We start from the raw sequence: 19,707 nt of genomic DNA on the forward strand, positions 1-19,707 counted from the left end.
GTTCTGGCGCGCAACATCTGTCCTTTTCATCTGTCCCAACTGAGCACTTCTGTATCAATACCGATTTTCGGACAGTTTTCAAGGGACTCCTTCTCGAAAAAACGCAGTTTTGACCAAATAAAACTATCCCGAAACTGTTTTGAAAATGTTGCCCTCGTCATTTCTATGACATATTGATAATCAACTCACGTCCTCTAGTTGTAAATCGTGCGCTTGCGCGCAAAGAAACCGGGAGCTGTCCAAGTCCTGAATCTGAAGAGGCGTCCACTCGTCTCCCATTTCAGCAGTGGAAGGATTGCAAGCAAGGAAAGATTCCGCTTCAGCACCACTATACCTTTTAAAGAGTATACAGTTTTTCTCCAGTGAGTCTTTGAATGAAAGCGCGAAAACGCCTTATTGAAGTCTCCATATTCCGCGCCTTGGAGATATTTTTCACCTCACGCCGTGTTTTACACAGGATCATTTTTGGTGGCAGTGACTCAGAATTTATGATTCTTTATACATTAACAACAACAATATCGCACATTGGAATCAGTGTTTCTTCAAACTAAACTATGATCCTACGGACTGGAATGCCACCTGCGTATTCTCTGTGTGCCACGAGAACACCCAACTGCGCTTTGGTCAGAAAGAAAGCGATATTGCTGCTTGGATTATCTGTTTGACCAATATTCACATATGGAACAAATAAAGTGAAAAAATAAAAATCAAGAGGAATGAATCGCCCCTTTATAAAAGTCTTGACTGCTTTATTTGCATGTTTAATGGAGACCAACAACAGCAGGTAGGTTACTTTATTAGCTGTTTAACACTGAAACATAATAACGATAAACTACTTTCAATAGAATTAGATATTTTCTTGGATATGGAGAGTGTATTCAACAGTAATGTTATTTTGAAAAGGCAAAGTGCATTACCGTTGAAACAAAGTTTAAGGATTTTTTACTACCTCCAATTAACCCTTTCTGTCCTCATGGTCCTTAAAGTTTCAATGTTATTAATGGAAAACATAAATCATAGTAACTTGAGTATAGCTTAGCTCGATGCGTGTGTCTGTGTGCCCCTGGTGTCGAGTGGTATAGCCTAAGCGCGAGTGAGACACCAGAGCCTTCGCGAGATGTCGCCTAAAGAATAATGCATTTGGTTTGAAAAAAACGACCTACTACAAGTGAATCATTCATAATGGCTTTCCCAAAACACATTATATGACAGATAGCTTCATAATACTGTCATAACCATATTATAACACGTAATAACAGCTGACATAACTTTTCATACCCTGTTATCATATTGTCATGACTTGTAGACTTATGACTTGTTAATTTATGATGGTTATGATCGCTAGATAAACTTGTCACAACCCACAAAACTGGAAAAAGGCAAAGTATTCAAACACCTTACTAGTAAGTACACTGAACAAAAATATGAAAGTAGCAAGTATTAATATCAATGACTTTTACCGAATTAGAGTTCATATAAGGAAATCAGCCAATTCAAACAACTAGTCACTAATCAATGGATTTCACACATAACTGAGAATACAAATGTGCATATGGAAAGTTTTGGGATTTTTTTTAATTTCAGCTCAAGAAACATGGGACCAATGCTCACCAGTTATGATTTATATTTTAATTCAATGTTGTAACCATGTAATCCAGGAAATTCCCTTGCTATTGTATGTGTTCCCATATGGAATACACATACCAACCGGAATGCTGCTGTTGATGACTGGGATGAATGTAAGAGCTGATTTCAGGAGCTGTACAAGACAACTTTGGTACCGATACTGCCATGATTCTGATTCTGATGTCATCATGCTTCCTAAAAATACATGTCTCTTAAAGTATATTTAGATATTAGAACTAAATTGATCATAATGCTGTATTAAGTTATTTCAAGTAAATTGTCACAGGATTTTACACACACACACACACACACACACACAAACATGAATTACCATGACTACAATACAGGTTTTTGTAGTTTTATTTCGCAAAACAGCACGACAGAAATGGAACAATGGAGCTGTGGGGTCTGTGTTCAATTCAGCAAGATGACCACAGGACCCTCACTACCTTTCCATCAAGTCTGATCTTGAGAGAGGTCTTCTTCATGGACATAGTCCACATCTACAACTCTGTAAGATCTCCAGACACCTCTGGCATATTTTTAACTCCAGTCTGCCATCACACACTTTTGAAACAAATACTAGCATTTCATTTTGATATACTGAGGGGAAAAGAAGATGGGTGCCACGCATAATGTGGTACAAGACTATAGAGGCAGCAACTGAGAGGGGGATAGCAGAAGTAAAGGGCTAAAAACAAAACACACATACAGGAGCTCTAGTCTGCAATATTAACTTTTGTAGAAAGAGAAAAAAAAATATTGGGAACATGAGATATTATGAAGGGAATGGAAGAACAGGATGCAATTTACCCAACTGTCCCTGTTTCCTCCAAAATGTCTGTCCATCAGGCTACATGCTGATGTACAGTATCTACCAAATTCTACAAGCACATGGAGACAGTTCCTTCAATTTTTCTGAAACTAGCAATCATTAACGTTGAGTAGCTACCTAACAATCGCAAATACAAGTGATGACAGGAAGATTTATTACCTGGAAACAACTCTATGCTCCTACTTTACACAAAGGCTAGCTACATCAAAACATATATGTATTCATAACTGGTAGTTAGTTAGCTAAGTTTAGCTAGCTAAATAACTCAGCTGGCTCATTGCAAAACCCAGCTAGCTTTGAAAGTCATTCAGCTAGATAGCAAATAATATAAATTTACAGCAAACTCTAGGTGTTTGCATATTATACCCATTGAATTGTTCCCTTAGAGCCTACCTAATCTAAATTATTCAATGAAATTCTTTGACTGTTGAATCCATTTGTGTCTTTGAATGTGAAAGTAGAGGCTTCATTTTGTGAAGCCTCAGAAATAGAAAATCCCAGACACTTCCTATACACACTTTATTAATAGATTATAGACGAATTCATATATTTAAATTAGCTGATTATCTGAACATTAATTCAGTAAAATCTTTGAAATTGTAACATGTTTTGTTTATACTTTTGTTCAGTTTATTTACAAGCAAGGAGTTTAGTTGAATGGTCTGCCTTGGGTTATTACAAGTTTATGAAGTGTCATAAACTCATAGTACAAGTCTGCATATGAGTCATGACAGTGTTATGACAATTTTACAACAGGTTATGACAACATCATCATGTATAATGACTCTATCCATCACATAAAGTGTTACCTCTTTCCCAGAATCATTTGTTTTGAAGATTTTACAATGATGTTATACCTAATTTAGTGGTAAACTTTTTGCCTCAGTGACAGATCTAACATGGAGTTTGTTTTTCCCTTTCAGTGATCATATGCTAATAGCACACAGTGTCTGCCCAGGTGTAATAATAATAATTTCTGATTGTATGATTTGTGTTTTATCAGTCTACGTTATGTAGATCAGAAAGCACTTTTGTTGAGTTGACGTAGAAATATTTCCCCTAAACTTGGAGTTGTCACTGGTTGTCACTAAGCAAGTGTTTTTCCTTTGTTTGTCACAGGGTAGTGAATGCCAAGGAGCATGAGTCCAGATCAGGCTCTCCTACTAACTTGTCGCCGTCGGACTTTTTGGACTCATTGATGGGTAGAACATCTGGTTATGACGCACGAATAAGACCAAACTTCAAAGGTTTGTTATTTTAATTGATGTGTAGATTGGAAAATCCTCAACTAAAATGCATGTTGTTAATCAGTATATTCACCACTGCAAATCCATCTAGAGTATCGATATCCCACATACACTGTAATTATGTAGGCCCACACAATCTCAACTGAACACCCCCTCAACAGTCAATATGGCACATTATGTGCAATGAATTCTGCGCTAGCGTATTGATTTAACACACCACTTAATGAGTTAAGGAATGGCTATCAGTCAAGCCTGTAGACAATGACATCATCATCCCTCTAGGACCTATGGGAGTTCATGGGATTTAAATACTGAACATCGAGGGCTCAGACAAGAACAGAAGCAGTAGATGTGGGGCTTATCACCCATCGTGACCCACTTCAGCTGTTTCTTCAACTGTCATTTATGGCGTCAAACACGTCATTATTCAAAGCAAAAACCCAAAACTTGCGAGTGTGAGGTTGTAGACGTGGGCCCCAAACCAACATCGGTGGCACAGTGACAGACGTAGATGACGAATGGGGTCCCCCTGGCTAGTCTACAGGGTTCCTCTGTTGTTGTGTTGTGGTGCTCGGTAGAGACCCAGCATCTGTCAGTGTGATGGAGCAGAGTGAGAAGGGAAAAGGAGCTGGCTAGTGGGACTCAGGCAGGCAGGCAGGTAGAGCGGACAGGCTGGCAGGGAGGAAAGCAGACCCCAGGCTGGGTGTTGAGGGCTGGGAGACTAGCAGCGGAGCCAGTGCTGCAGAGAAAGGGCACAGTGAGGGGAGTAGGACAGGAAACACTGTCTAAGATTGGTCAGCAGGGCTCAGCTTCAACCCAGAGCCACTGGCCCAGATCTCTCCACTCCGTCTGGGTTGAATGGAAAACAGGTGTAGACAGGACCTCAATATCCAAAAAAGACTGTCTAACGCTGGCCACTGGACATTCCTCGAGACGAAATGAGGAAACTTGAAGCCATTTGTTGTGTATAATATTTGTATGGTAAAACCCTCGAGTTTAAAATGCAGAACAGAATCTTACATTTTCAGTTAGATAAGGTCTCTGTTGAATAGAGTATTTCCAGTCTAATGGGGTTGCATACCCACACACGGCTCACTTGTAGTGTGCATCAGCACATGCATGTTCAGTATAAAGAGACACACATGAATTATGTTAATCACCTATGGACCTTAACTATACTCCACACTGCTGCTGTAGCCTGACCTACATATGCCTGCCAAGGTTGTTGTGTGGAGTTTTCATCTTCACTGCTCTGCGACTAACATTAAATTCAGTTGCCCCGACTACAAACTGAGGCAAATAGTGGTACCGCAATGTCACATGCAATATTTGATGAGCAATACATTGGGGAAGGACACTGTGTCCACAACTTAAAAACACAGAGGCCAAGATGCGGTGCTGCCTGGGTATTCTCACTTCATGGGAGGGCCCAGTGGAGTTGAAATTACATAACACATAGTATTTCCTTACCCGATATAAGACTCTCTCTCAGTCTCGATCTACATCTTACCTGATAGTTTTTATTCAAGACAGTGCTGGCTCAATGGATAGAATGTGTAATCTCCTGATTCTTCACTGCTAACACATTTACCATTGATTCTGGAACTGCCACCCTTACTTTAAACATATCAGCAGAGGCCTGTGACACTTACCTGCTCATGGTTGTTTCATAAAAGACGTGCTTGCATGTGCCACTGACTGTAATGTAAGCATGTATATACACCACATTAATTGATACTTTTCGCTTTGAGGTTTCTGGGGATCTTTTGCTGTGTGCAGACTAGCACGAGGGACAAAAAGTAAATTACCGCAATGAGGTTTGTTTTGAGGAGTGTAACATTATAAGCAACCTAGAATTGAACTAGATTGTTGCTTGTTTAATTCCTCTCATGATTATAAAGCAAGCAAAATGATGATGTAAACAAAATGTCATTATCCTCACATTACCAGTAATGGTCATATTTAGCCTAGTTGTCATTTACTTATTTAAATAATACACCCGAATGACAACGGTTAGCTTGGCATTACCTCATATCAGCCCTAAAAGGCTTATAGAAAGTCTGGTTAATAGTTGTATGCATTGTCTGCTGGTATTGTATATGATATATGGAGTAGCTCAACAAAACAATGAGTGAGTTTGGTCTGCCTTAAAATAGGACTCAGCCTTTGGCTGCATTGGCAATTGATGTTACACATGTACAATGAACTGCTGAATTAATAAACACAGCTGACTTACTGAGAATTAAACAAGACTGATTTTAGCTCTTACAAACCAAACAAAAAATAAATGTAAATTTTTATTATGCAACACAGAATCATTAGAGACAGATTGCCCTCATCTCTTTATTTTAGGATTGTGATCTTTTATAAATCAACACTGAGTAAATTTGAATAGAAATTCAACAGTTTAAACCATTTCACTTCAAATAATCAGTCGTGCTCGGTGGATTGCTGCGATATGACCACAACACATAAACTCAAAATGCTACATGGACACATTCCATTTTAAGTTTATATTCAATTTAACGTGACATTTCATGCATTAGCGCCCTGAAAATGTCCTCTGATGTGAAATGACAATTACGAGTCCTGCACTGTTCATTGTTTTCACGACCCCCCTGAATTGGGAGTGGATTTGCATGCCTGCTGCCTGTCCTTGGATGCGGTGACTGTTTCTCACCCTCCCAGACTGGAGAGCAGGAGGAACAGTCTTCAAAAGAGGCCCTGTTAACGCGGGTCCTTCCATGGTGGACTGTGTACAAATCACCCAGGGAAACCGGTTAAACAGAGAAACCAAGGGGGTTGTGATGACACGACGCCGGGTGCTAGAACCAGGAATGGAAGAACTACAATCGACCTCCCGTTTCTGCCCGCACCGTCACTAGTGCCGGATAAAAGAACTAGGCCCTCGCCAGTTTCATAGTACTGGTTCGTTGTTGCAATACCAGGTTATCACCCCAGGTGGTAACACACCTCAGGACACACCTTAGTACACACATTAGAACACACATCAGGACACACCTTAGTACACACATCAGGACACACCTTAGTACACACATTAGAACACACATCAGGACACACCTTAGTACACACATCAGGACACACCTTAGTACACACCTTAGAACACACATTAGAACACACATCAGGACACACCTTAGTACACACCTTAGTACACACATTAGAACACACATCAGGACACACCTTAGTACACACCTTAGTACACACATTAGAACACACATCAGGACACACCTTAGTACACACATCAGGACACACCTTAGTACACACCTTAGTACACACATTAGAACACACATCAGGACACACCTTAGTACACACATCAGGACACACCTTAGTACACACATCAGGACACACCTTAGTACACACCTTAGAACACACATTAGAACACACATCAGGACACACCTTAGTACACACCTTAGAACACACATTAGAACACACATCAGGACACACCTTAGTACACACATTAGAACACACATCAGGACACACCTTAGTACACACATCAGGACACACCTTAGTACACACCTTAGTACACACCTTAGAACACACATTAGAACACACATCAGGACACACCTTAGTACACACCTTAGGACACACCTTAGGACACACTTTAAGACACACATTAGGACACACCTTAGTACACACATTAGGACACACCTTAGCACTACTTCAAAGCAATGTGAAAATGCTGCAGTGGTCTGTAGTCCCTGTCTCTCAGTGCAGCGGACCTAGCAGAGGATGGTGATAATTGGCTATGCACCTCCCGAGGTGGACCGTTCAGATGTCAGACAGGTTGGCCTTTGGTCACCGTGCTCTAGTGTCTACCTGTGGTGGATCGGGTGCCTGTAAACTCAGTCGTAGTTATGGGCCTGAGAAAGAGCTCCCCCAACGCGTAGATAATGGCAATTCACGTAGTGTGTGAAGCAGTGTACGCAGCATGTGAAAAAACTATTTGTCAAGCAAAGACTTTTGATAGGATTAGGATTGGTCTTAGTGTGGAGAAACAAACTGTGTGACAGGTTTGGCACTTTTTGTTGTTGGATTATTAAACAATTTGCCAATTAAAAATACCAGCACTGAACGCAAAATCGCTGCACTTACTCAACAATAATAATTTAAAAGATACTGTATATTGTGGAGAAAAACTGTTGCCTATTGGTAAGCGATAAGTTTGTTTGAACAACAAATTTATTTCAATAGGCTATGAAACTCATTTGCATATACAAGTAGGCCTATGTTCTGAATACACAGGCCAATGTTTTAAACTTTTGAGAGTTTTTGTTAGGCATACACTGTATCAATAGCATCCATTCATTCAGCTTCTGCCCTTGGAGAGTGTTTACAATGCTTTTTTTAACCTCCACAGACAATGGCTTTCAATAATGCTAGATCAGATGCTCTGACTCAGATTCTCTGAGAGGTAAGACATTGAGGATGTTTTTTTATGCTTTCAAGATCTGCTGCCAAGCACGAACACTCTTGGTTGTGACTCCAAGTGTAAATTCCTTTGAAGAGGCTCACATTGCATCCCGTCAGGAAGAGTCTGACGGTTGCTGGCGTTGAACACAAAGAGGGCGATGGATCTTCAACCAAACCCCTGGTAAAAGTTTTGGGGTGAAGGAAGCACATCTCAAGCCGACCTGACTTGCCACCATGTCCCACAGGTTCTTCACCTTCCGGAGCGTTCTCCTCTCTCCCTGTTTCCCACCTCATTCACTGCTTCCGCTTGGCTTGTCAGACTGCCTTGGCGCACCTTTCTGATTCATCCCGGTGGCATAGTTTTTCCACAAATATCTGCTGCTGCTCAGAAGTTTGATCTTCTGTCAGGGGAGTAGACATTCTCTTAACCCAAAGCCTTGTCATCCCTGTTGCACTTACCTTACAAAGTCCCCATGCTGAAGAGCCTTGGAGTACACCTCTGTCCTGTTGATAGGGTTGATGCAGCAGTTATTATTTCTGCGTCCTAAGACTCTGATAGTGTTATCTCCATCCTAACCTTGGTGCCTTTGGAGCCTTCTGCCAGACCAAATGCAACTCAAGGACTCCTTTTCCATAGAGGTCAGTGTTTGTGAGGTTAATGTTGTGGCCACGTCAGGCGGGAAGCAAGGTTTCATCCGATCTTGCATTTAGGCTTCCTTGAGGCTTGCATCATCACATCCTCCAAGCTTATTTATAGGATGCCCGGACAAGTGTTGCCATTTGCTGAAGAACAAGTTCACCTTTGGCGATGGAGATTCTTCTTGCATTGTTTTATCTTCATTCTGGTCCACTTGATGTAAATTTGAAGCTGAAGACCATGGGAGAGAAGCTACAACTGACCATTAAGCCTACTTCTAGGTATTGCCATGCGGTGGTAAACTTGGGGGGGATCAGTTATCTTCCTGGTTTGTGCCATGCTTTGAGTACGACTTGTCCCGTATGGGACCCTATTAGGCTCTGGGGAAGAAGCTCTGGCTTATTTTAATGCCATTTTGTAGGATCTGTGTCCATCTGGTGTTCTAGTTTCACTGGTGGGATATTCAATGGAATGGAAGTCTACTGGTGCCTATTCTCATACAAGTTTCTTTTAAGGTGATGCGCCATCTCTGGCTGGATACTTTCAGATTTCCACTTTTCCTCTTGGCGAAAAGTGCTTTGATGAATTTAAGGGTTCCTTATTGAAACATTGATATGTTTTATTATATACCCCTAAAAAAGTGTTTCTTCAAAACAGTCTGACATTCAAGATATGAGGCTGGAATGATCTTACCCTGTTCAAACCTCCTCAAAATCATTAGACATCTTTAAAAATGTTCTAGAGTATGTTGTCAATGACATTTTTCTTTGCTGGATGGACTTAAAACACCCCCCACTTGATGCTTCTGTGCTTGAGTTTGCTCGCTAATATATGCAGTACTGATACTATGCAAACATTGATTTGGCTCCAGTTGCTGAAATTAATTTAACTGACTGCTCAAGATGTACTGATCAATGCAAAGCCCCTGCTGTTAACTCATATAAGCACCCTTTCTTGCCTTGGCGTATGTTCATGTCCTTCCTAGAGGTTGCCTATATATCTTTACTGAAGGCATCTCGTCATTAAATGTTTTATCATTCACTTATTAGGAGTCAACTAATCAGTGGTCTAACTCAGCAATTAAGCAAGAGTTTTGCAGTGCACCTTTAATTAAAATGGCTTTGGGAAACAGCTCAGAAATGTAACAACGCTACTACAAATGTTCTAATTATTAATTTAACCTCAAGATGCTTTTGGGAAACCGGGTTCCAGTTTTGTATGTATGCATGAGCGTGCACCAGCATGATTCTCTCTTCTTTTGCCTCTTCACGTCTGTAACTCAGGGGCATGTATTTTTGTGTACCTTTTCTTGAACCAACCCAGTTAAACAATCCTTGTCATCCATAATGAGTCAGTGTTTCTCACCTGCTCCTACTGCTGTACTAGGCCAGCCAAACAAATGGCATGCAATGATTCAAAAAAAAATCTAAACGTTTTCTTGTCGCCCTATTCTCATTCCATTTCACAGGTCCCCCTGTAAACGTTACATGCAATATTTTTATCAACAGTTTCGGCTCGGTTACAGAGACCACCATGGTAAGTTTGTTGATCGCCCTATTGCTTTACTTGTGCCATGTCAAACATGTCAATGTGTTATCTATCCTCCAACCTGCAGGTCCCCCAGTTAATGTTACCTGCAACATATTTATCAACAGCTTTGGTTCTATAGCAGAAACTACAATGGTGAGTTGGAGTGTTGTGCCTGGGCTTGTAATCAACAGCCTGGCGCCGAATGCTCCCCTAGAGTTTGCAGCTGAAATCATCCAATGTCTTTACTCTTCATGAGCAAATGTATCTTTTTACTTTACGGCCGTTTAGAAGTTTTTCTTCTGTATGTCACATTCTTTACTTTGCCCCATCCCCCGCGTCTACTGGCGGCTCCAGGAGGAAAGCTCACAAAGAAACTGAGCAACGCAATCCAAACAAATATCTTTCCAATAATACTTAAGGCAATATTGGATTGCTATTCCCAGGAGTACTTTGTGCATGTGTTAGATTAGTTCTATTTTAATAATTCACAGAGTGAATGCAAGCACATAATTCACTTTAATTGCAGCCAATAGCTGTAGGTGTGATGTCTCATGGCCTGAGATTTCTGTAGATTGATTGGGTGTAATGTCTGAAGACATCAAACTGCCCAAGGGGTAAACAATATCAAACCAGGAATCTGCCATGGGACAGAGAGCCGGTGTGCATTCAAAAGTAGTTAGACCTTTAATAAATATCAAAGTTAACCAACAGCTGAGACATGTTTCTAACAGTTGTTCAATATATTCTGACACACCTGGGCCCGCCAATACACTGCTACCTACCCAATACGTCTGTTCTGAGAAAGAGAGAAAAGGCATCTCATCTGATTTTATCCGTTCATCTCCATTTAGGTTTTGAAAAACTGCACGATTCAATACTAACCGCATCTTCAAACTTTAAGGGAGTTTCTTGATCTACTATTTCCACAAACATCATCTATCTCCAATTTCAGCAATAGGAAATAAATTATATGGAGCAAGTAATGAAGTCAGATTCATGATTCAACTTTTATTAGTTGAGTTTAATTTTCTACAAATTAAAATCTATTACCCAACTCTTTAAATTGTATTTTGGATTTTAGATGATGGTATTGCTTGCATCCAACCATTCATGCTATTGTTTAACATATTACAGTTATAAATACACTAACAGTCAGAGATGGGCAATAATGTATTTAAAATAGGAATTTCAAAAACTTTTTGGTATTTTGTATTTGTATGTAACTGGCTTACTACAATCCCATGTACTTTGAAAGAAGATACTTTTGAGACCTGTATTCTAATATTTCCCCATTTGGTGTGTAAACATATTTATTTTGACACTGCACAGCACACTGCACAAATAAAATCTATTATTTTCAAGTGTTCAACCACCACCTTGATTGGGCTACCTTAATTACTCATACTACAGTATATGTCATAGGGAGAACTTTTTTTTTTTATTGGTTGGATCAGCTGTTAATAAAAGATCTGATGTGAAAAGATGCTATTGATCAAAAATACCAATTATGGGAAAACATATCAGTATTGGACTGCATGTGTAAATGCAGAGGCATGTTTAGTCTACAGTACATAGCATAGTATAAAACCCTGACTCCTGCTGGCATAATTACACGTGGCAAGTCGTTCATGTTAATTATGTACGTTTCAGGTGCCTCAAAACATTGTACCATTTACGGCTAACTGTAAAAGGGCATGTTCCCTTGCCCAGGCATTGCCAACACGTGACAAATTTTAGAATGTCTCAATAGGTACTTTAATGTTATTAAATTCATGTTTGACTTCATTTCGGGGTGGAGATCATTAGAATATCTGCAAATGTATTTTTGAATTGTTACAATTACAAAATACATAAAACTTTCATTTAAATACAACACTTTGCACAGACATTTTATTTTTTACTTGGATACACTGGTTTTAGAGTATTTGGTATTTGTAACAAAACATTTTCCTTTGCCCATCTCTGAACATAATAAATCCTGTAAAAGTGTTATCAGTCCATCAACATTTTGCCATTGATATTAATGTTATTATGACTACTGTGAAGCAGATTATAAGAATGTAAACCAGTGATACTTCAACTTCAGTGTTACTCTCAAAGGTCTTACAATTGTAGTTATAGTATCATTGGTGGTTTATTTACGCCTTAGTGGCAAATGTCTTGGGGCAGTACTGTCACCACGATGTGACCAAAAACCTAAGGCATGCGTTTGGCCTACATATTGACAGGACAATGTTGTTTTCTATTAGGGAGTCCATCACTCTAAGTCAACAATCTTTCAATAAATATTCACTAAGTGTAGTGCTGTATATTTTATGGAGAAAGACAGCAGTCATAGTGAAGCAGTCATAAAGCGTATTTCATTATTTCCCCAAGGATTACAGAGTGAACATCTTCCTGCGACAGAAATGGAGAGACCCTCGGCTGGCGTACAGCAAATACCCAGACTCCTCCCTGGACTTAGACCCGTCCATGTTGGATTCTATCTGGAAACCTGACCTGTTCTTTGCCAATGAGAAAGGCGCCAACTTCCATGATGTCACCACAGACAACAAACTTCTGAGGGTCTTCAAAGATGGGACTGTCCTGTACAGTATCAGGTCAGATGTGAGCATTGAAAGGTGGACTTTAGCATTGAAAGGTGAAATTAGCGCAATAAAGTTGAAAAAGAGTTGAATAAATTTAAGATTAACACAAAGAAATCTTTCAAATCCACTTCGATTTCGGCAGACAGAGATTCCCTTCAATGTTAGTCTACCTTGAGGTCCTTTAAGCACATGTAATTACTTCTGTAAGAAACAAGTTTTTACACCAAAAACTGCCTCTGGTTCGTGGGATTCATCTCTGTGAAGCATTCCTTTGCCAGGAGTCTCCATACAAACACACCACTTGACTAGTGTAGAACTGCTAGTGTAAAGGCTACAGAGATCTTTTCTCTATAGACATTTAAAATATGTTCTGGGAACACTTTATTTCCCCTGGGCTACAAGGGGAAACTTCATCGCTAGCGATGCACAGGATCAGTAAAATTGAATCACTTCAAAGCAGATGCAGCCCACTCGCAGTGAGATGAGTCATGGATAACTTTCATACAATAGCCGCCTCTTACAATCCACTACCACACTTGAGAGCATATCTCAGAGACAAGACATGGAAACACATTACATTTCATTTCAATACGACTTCAGTAACACCAGTCAGCCTCAGATTTACACTTTGAGGCAGCAGAATAATACAGCTCAATTTGGTGTCCATTTGGAAAAGCTGATTCAGGCAGGGGCAGACAAGCCGCGGGGAGCGGCAGAGGATTTGGAGAGAACAGACGAAAGGTGGTTAGCTGCTCGCTCCTTTCGCGGCAGAAAAGATGAGAAAGGGAGAGGACCACGGACGATGACAGACCTCAGAGACAATAACGGTCCAGTAATGAAAGTGTGATAAGAAGCTGCTGGAGGGAATCCCACATGCTGTGTGGGAGGATGAGGCTGTCTCACAGGAGACTGGAGAAAGAGCATTCGCAGCAGGAGTGGAGCATATGTTTAGCACGTACTGTACACAGTAGAAATATATTGAAGGGAGCTTGTATTTAAATGTGATTTAAACATCAAACATTAAGTATAAAAAAGATTATAGAATTTTTTTTTAAGTCTACTACTACATGTATCTAGTGAGGGAAGTAGAGAACATGATCAACTGATTATTCAATATCTACACAAACTGTAATTCACTTGCCTAATGGTTTCATTACTTTGCTGTCTTTTTCTCAAAGGTTGACTCTTATTCTGTCTTGTCCCATGGATCTGAAGAACTTTCCCATGGACATGCAGATCTGTACCATGCAACTGGAAAGCTGTGAGTGGTGTTTCCCCGCAACTGAAATAGTGAAGTACACGCAACACGATGATCCTGAAACATCGGGAACGTCTTTAATGCATTCGTTCATCCCTCAGTTGGCTACACCATGAATGACTTGATCTTCGAGTGGGAGGAGAAGGACAAAAATCCTGTCCAAGTGGCGGCAGGGCTGACCCTCCCCCAGTTCATCATGAGAGATGAGAAGGAACTGGGTTACTGTACGAAAAGCTACAACACCGGTCAGTAAACGGAGCGAACCCAAACCCCCTCCTGCTCACACCCGCTCACGTGTACAGGCGTCACCGACATGAGCCGCCTGTTTTCATGTTTCCGCAGGTAAATTCACCTGCATTGAGGTGAAGTTCCACCTGGAGAGACAGATGGGATACTACCTGATCCAGATGTACATCCCCAGCCTCCTCATCGTCATCCTGTCCTGGGTCTCCTTCTGGATCAACATGGACGCCGCGCCCGCCAGGGTGGCCCTGGGAATCACCACCGTGCTCACCATGACGACCCAGAGTTCCGGCTCGCGAGCCTCCCTCCCCAAGGTGAACCCGTAAATCCGTGCGCGGGGGTTGAGGGGACGGCGTGCCGGAGAGGCGAGGGTTAATGGGTCGTTTTCAGTTCAGTCGATCTTCATTTCCGTTGTTCACACGTGTCATACGCAATCAATGCAAATATGCCTGTGACTGAGGAGTCCATTACGGCTCAGTGGATTTGAAGCATTGGATTCAGATCCGGGCGTCCTAGGGCAATTGATAAAGCAATTCATTGATTTATATCAATCAATGCATTTGTTATGTTTCTCTGTTTCAGTCAATAAGCTGTAAAAGAGAAAAAGACTATTAAACATTCCATTATCACCAGACATGGGTTCAATACATTTGTAAATCTGTAATTAAAAATCTTTTGGTTTGTATTTGAGAAATGTCCAATACTGAGCACAAAATAATTTGTTGTATGAGTAGGTCATACACAGTGAGTTAGTCTAATATGTTAAACTATTCTCAAACACCTCTCTGCCACATTATATGAAACCCATTTGAAATATAGGGTAACAAAATAATTTACCTCAAATACTCGAGGTTAAAAGAAAAAAAGATATTCTTTATATAGTTCTAAAAAACAGATGTTTTAAGTAAATGTTCAATCAATGAATTGCATAAATAGACTTGAAAAGGGCACAATTCCCACCCTTGCTTAAGTAATCCGTCAGGCATGAGACTGGCGAGTTATAACCACAAACAAATTCAACATTTACTATGAGCTCATCACCCAATATCTTCCACCAACTGCCAATCCCGTGACATTCTTGAATACCAACTGTCACACATTCTAAATTTCCCAAATGATGATCTCAAATACATTTCAATAACCAACCACTTGTTCCTTCAAATACATGTTATCTAAATAGCAGTTTGTAAAGCATGGAGAAAATGTAAATACATTAAATAGTATTTGAACGCTGACTATCATAATGTATTTTAGAAACTGATTTAACGTATCACACCAGTGAAGTGATGAAGAGTCTGGACTAATAATACCAAATGAAACAGTAGTGGACACAGAGCAACTACACATGGTCAAACATACTAAATTCGCATTCTCAATAGAGCTTCGGCGTGAGTTGTCTCTTGAAGATCAATCATTCCCCTAGTCTTTGGACAGCACATGACCACAGAGAGCCTGGGCCATGTCAAAGACACCTGCATGAAAGAGAAGCACGCTGATAAATATTTAGAGGGAGATCTTCGAGAGGCCCAACTCAGAACAACAAGAGCTCAATATACCTCAGGAGCACTAAACAATGTCAAGTTGTTTTCTCTCCATGCAAATTACCTGTCATTTTGAGAAACAGAGACAAGGTTATTGTATGATGAATAAGAAGGCATCCTTCCGAGTCTAGACTCCATCTCACCTCTGGCAGAGACATCGTTGAAACAGACTGATAAAGGCTCCCGTTGAGCTGCCATGGATTCCTTTGTTACCCTGGTAATTAAATAAGCAATTACTTCCAGCTAGAGCTATCGCTTAAATCACTAATATCAAAATGAGCTTTGAACGTTGAAAGCGTTCTTTAGCAAATACCACCCCTCTAATTATGGTGATTTCAAGTTAAAAGCAACACTGATTAACATAAATAAGCACAATAAGTGAGGATAATATTCCCCTTGAAATATGAATTGAATGAGGGATCATCCAGTGTAGGTAAACAACAGGCTGTTTATGTCTTGTCACAGGTGTCCTATGTGAAGGCCATTGATATCTGGATGGCCGTATGTCTCCTGTTTGTATTTGCTGCGCTACTGGAATACGCTGGCGTTAACTTTGTCTCCAGGCAACAGAAGGAGTTCCTTCGCTTGAGGCGAAGACAGAGGCGGACTCACAAGGTAAACACTCTGGTCTTAAAGAGCGTAGCCTCATGAAATAGCTATTTTTTCAAAGAGTGGGTCAGAAAAGAAGTTGAGTGGGTTTGTTTAAAGTGCAATATGGGACCACGATTTCAATCCCATGCTCACACAAGCGCACATGCACCAAAGCCAGTGCCTATTAACCGCTAGACCGCATCCCAAGGCCTATATGCCTGAGCGTGCTATGTGCTACATAGTACCTGTGGAAAGTAGGCGCAGAAATTAATAAACTGGACTGAATGCACACTTAGGGGCAGTCAGAGACTGACTACGTTGACCGAAGTTCATGGTATAATCATTTTGAAGGCGAAATGTGCCAGGTTATCTGAGGGTATGAAAGCGTCAGCTAGCTCCTGCGGCAGCAGCAGTGCAAGGAGGGTTTTGCAACTGGGAGACATTCAGCTGTGTCCCAGGTGTCAATGAAGCTGCTGTAGATGTCGCCTGGAGGCGTCCTCAGGTAAAGGGTACAGCACCTGAGTCACGGGCCAGGAACAGGGGAGAACATGGCTGCAGGCCTTATACACCGCAGTGTCGTGGTGTGCACACACGCCCGCGAACACAAGCGTACTCACCGTGGGTCCTGAATCGTTCTCCTTTTGTTTCACCAGGACGAGGACATGAGGGACGGCCGCTTCAGCTTCTCTGGATACGACATGACCCAGTGTCTGAAGGACGGGACAGCTGTTAAAAGCGCTGCATCAAACCCCGTGGCGGCGGTACCAACGCTGAAAGAGATCGAGATAATACGGAAGAGGTTTGTGGACAGGGCAAAGAGGATCGACACGGTGTCCCGGGCGGCCTTCCCTTTGGCCTTCCTCCTCTTCAACATCTTCTACTGGATTACTTACAAGGTCATCAGGCATGAGGACATTGGCATGCAGTCAGGGTAGTGTTAGGACCAATCAGGGTGGGAGGAAGGCCCAGCAGGATTTACCTATGGAACAGCCTTCTCTTTCCATTCCCCTCTCTCTCTTTCTCTCTCTCTCTCTCTCCCTCTCTCTCTCTCTCTCTCTCTCTCTGACTGAGAGATGATTGGACAGCATCATTGAGACTACCATTTTTGTTACGACTGTGCATCGAGGAGAAGCACATTGATGTTGTGGGTGGCGGTGTTCTATCAGGGACAATTGATAGGTGTTAACGCGCATTCTAATAGACTGACGGACGCACACGTTTCGGAGAGAAAACAAGTAAACATCTACAGTGCAAACACATAAGTAAAAAGTTGGTGAGGCACAGATATATGTCTTAGATGTGTCCCTATTAGCTAACGCAACCAGGACATTCCACTGGGTTGAAACTTCATGGATTTGTATCTGCAGTAGTCTGGGCGTTAGTTAAGGTTAGACTTTTGTGTGGTGAAAAAAATGTTTTATATGAAGGCTGATTTGAGCAGTTTAATACGATTTGCACTGCAGTTCCTCACTGTTTCTACAAGCAGCAGTTCTTCCATTTATTAAGACGCGAGCTCAATGTGTACACACACACTCCAGTAAGGCCAACATGTGTGTTTGGAGATGAAATCTAGATTGAACATTGGATACTGCATTTTTATGAGCTACCCAAGGCCTTCAATATCATGCATTTTTAGATATCATATGCTTCCTTATCTTTCACAAAGCAGTTTCTCTTTTTGCTCAGCTGTCTGACAGAAACAAATGCACATTTATTTAAATCAGCTAAATTTTGCATGAAGGTGGTTTGTATTTTTCTCTTCCCTTCAATGTTCTGAAGTAATATTATTATTACAAACATATGTTATCCAATGTTTTTTCCATTATATTGCTATTCTTAAACGTCATGTTTTGCATTTAATTTACCTGTTTATCTATTCTTAAATATGCCACACATGGTACCGACAAAGTACTGACCCATAGACAATACCCCATCACTCAGTAAACCCGTTTTCCAATTAATTTGTTTGTATCACAAGATAAATATTCCGGGTAGACTTGAATTTAGAGTTGGGGTGTACGTTTTTGTAGATTTAACTGTAGTGAAATCTTCATTGTTATTGGCAGATGTTTCTAAAAAAAAAAAAACTGATTTTTATTCTTCTTGTTGAGATTCTTCTGAGGACGGTTGAATGCATCCCCTCACTTCCACACCGCAGTGCCCTCTTTGGGCAGTATGTATTACAGTTGGCATTGTATACTATACAGTATTGCAATTATGACGGATCTCCCCATAACACAATGGTATACGGCAGCTATTGGTCTTTGCACTCCTGGCCTAATAAGGAAAGTATTTTCTTGAACGCTGTTTATGAAAAAGGTTGTTTACCAAACTGTACATCAATAAAGTTGAGCGTGCACCAAGTTCGTCCCTCGTCTTTGTAGCGTGTTGTCCCAATGTAAACCGCTCATCAGTACCTCACGTACACTAGGATGGAACCAACTGACAACATGCCTATAGAACTACTTCAGACTACAGAGTTCAGTATTTTAGCGATAGGCTAGGGCAATATGGAATAATTGCATTTAAACCATGATTACTGACAACACAAGAAATAAATCCTAAAATAGATCTATATCGAAAAAGTAAGATTAAAAAACTGTCCTTTCTTCTTATCGGGCCAATGACTCACAGTGACTGCTGAAGCCTGGCTCTCTCGCTCTCCAGTTCCCTCCTTGTGACACAGACCCGGGGCGACACCATGCTTCTGCTAATGCAGGATAATTAGGCCTCACAGTGTGTTGGCGAGGCTTCACAGCAGGTCGTGTTTACCTGTGTTGACACCACCTGAATAGAAAACGCCAGGGCAGCTTCACTGACATGGCAGGGACATTCTATTGGACACACACCTGGGGCTAAGTGGTAGCACCTCTTAAACGGTCTCCACGCACTGCAATTGTCGCTGAAGTCGTTTAATGGGAGAGCCATGGAAATTACTGCTGCCTAGAGACAGAGCGTCATGTTATGCTCCCTGTCACCAAATTACCATGTGAATTATTAGAGAATAGATAGTATTGCTTTACTTACCTTTCCCACTAGTCAATTCACTGGACCACGTTATCATGCCGTCAATGAAAGATCAACACTGAACCGTGCACATCTAACGACGTGTGATTTTGGAGATTAATGGAATGCGGTATGTGGTATTTTATCCAAGCCGAACATTGCATAAAACTGCAG

At 41.0% G+C, this 19,707-nt stretch overlaps 1 protein-coding gene across 2 annotated transcripts; it reads left to right on the forward strand.

The window, feature by feature from the left end:
* Window positions 1-265: 265 nt before the first annotated feature.
* On the forward strand, window positions 266-18,879 carry glra2 (glycine receptor, alpha 2). 2 transcript variants are annotated; one of them, XM_010880315.3, is made up of 9 exons: window positions 266-784; window positions 3,581-3,708; window positions 10,392-10,459; window positions 12,683-12,906; window positions 14,073-14,155; window positions 14,254-14,397; window positions 14,495-14,709; window positions 16,402-16,551; window positions 17,181-18,879. In XM_010880315.3, the coding sequence occupies exons 1-9, from the start codon at window positions 717-719 to the stop codon at window positions 17,460-17,462; spliced, it is 1,362 nt and encodes a 453-aa protein (XP_010878617.1). In that variant the 5' UTR covers window positions 266-716; the 3' UTR covers window positions 17,463-18,879. The 2 variants fall into 2 exon arrangements, with proteins under 2 accessions (XP_010878617.1, XP_034153534.1); XM_034297643.1 differs by having other exon boundaries at window positions 16,500-16,551; window positions 17,181-17,358.
* The last annotated feature ends 828 nt before the right edge of the window (window positions 18,880-19,707 follow it).

Source organism: Esox lucius, chromosome 16 (assembly GCF_011004845.1).
Source record: "Esox lucius isolate fEsoLuc1 chromosome 16, fEsoLuc1.pri, whole genome shotgun sequence".
NCBI lineage: Eukaryota > Metazoa > Chordata > Actinopteri > Esociformes > Esocidae > Esox > Esox lucius.

Bases quoted from the DNA above. Each gene is read 5' to 3' on its own strand.
- glra2 (XM_010880315.3), top strand. From the start codon at position 717: ATGAATCGCCCCTTTATAAAAGTCTTGACTGCTTTATTTGCATGTTTA. The intron at 14,710-16,401 runs GTGAACCCGTAA...GTCTTGTCACAG, and splicing joins CGCGAGCCTCCCTCCCCAAG to GTGTCCTATGTGAAGGCCAT. The intron at 16,552-17,180 runs GTAAACACTCTG...TTGTTTCACCAG, and splicing joins GACAGAGGCGGACTCACAAG to GACGAGGACATGAGGGACGG.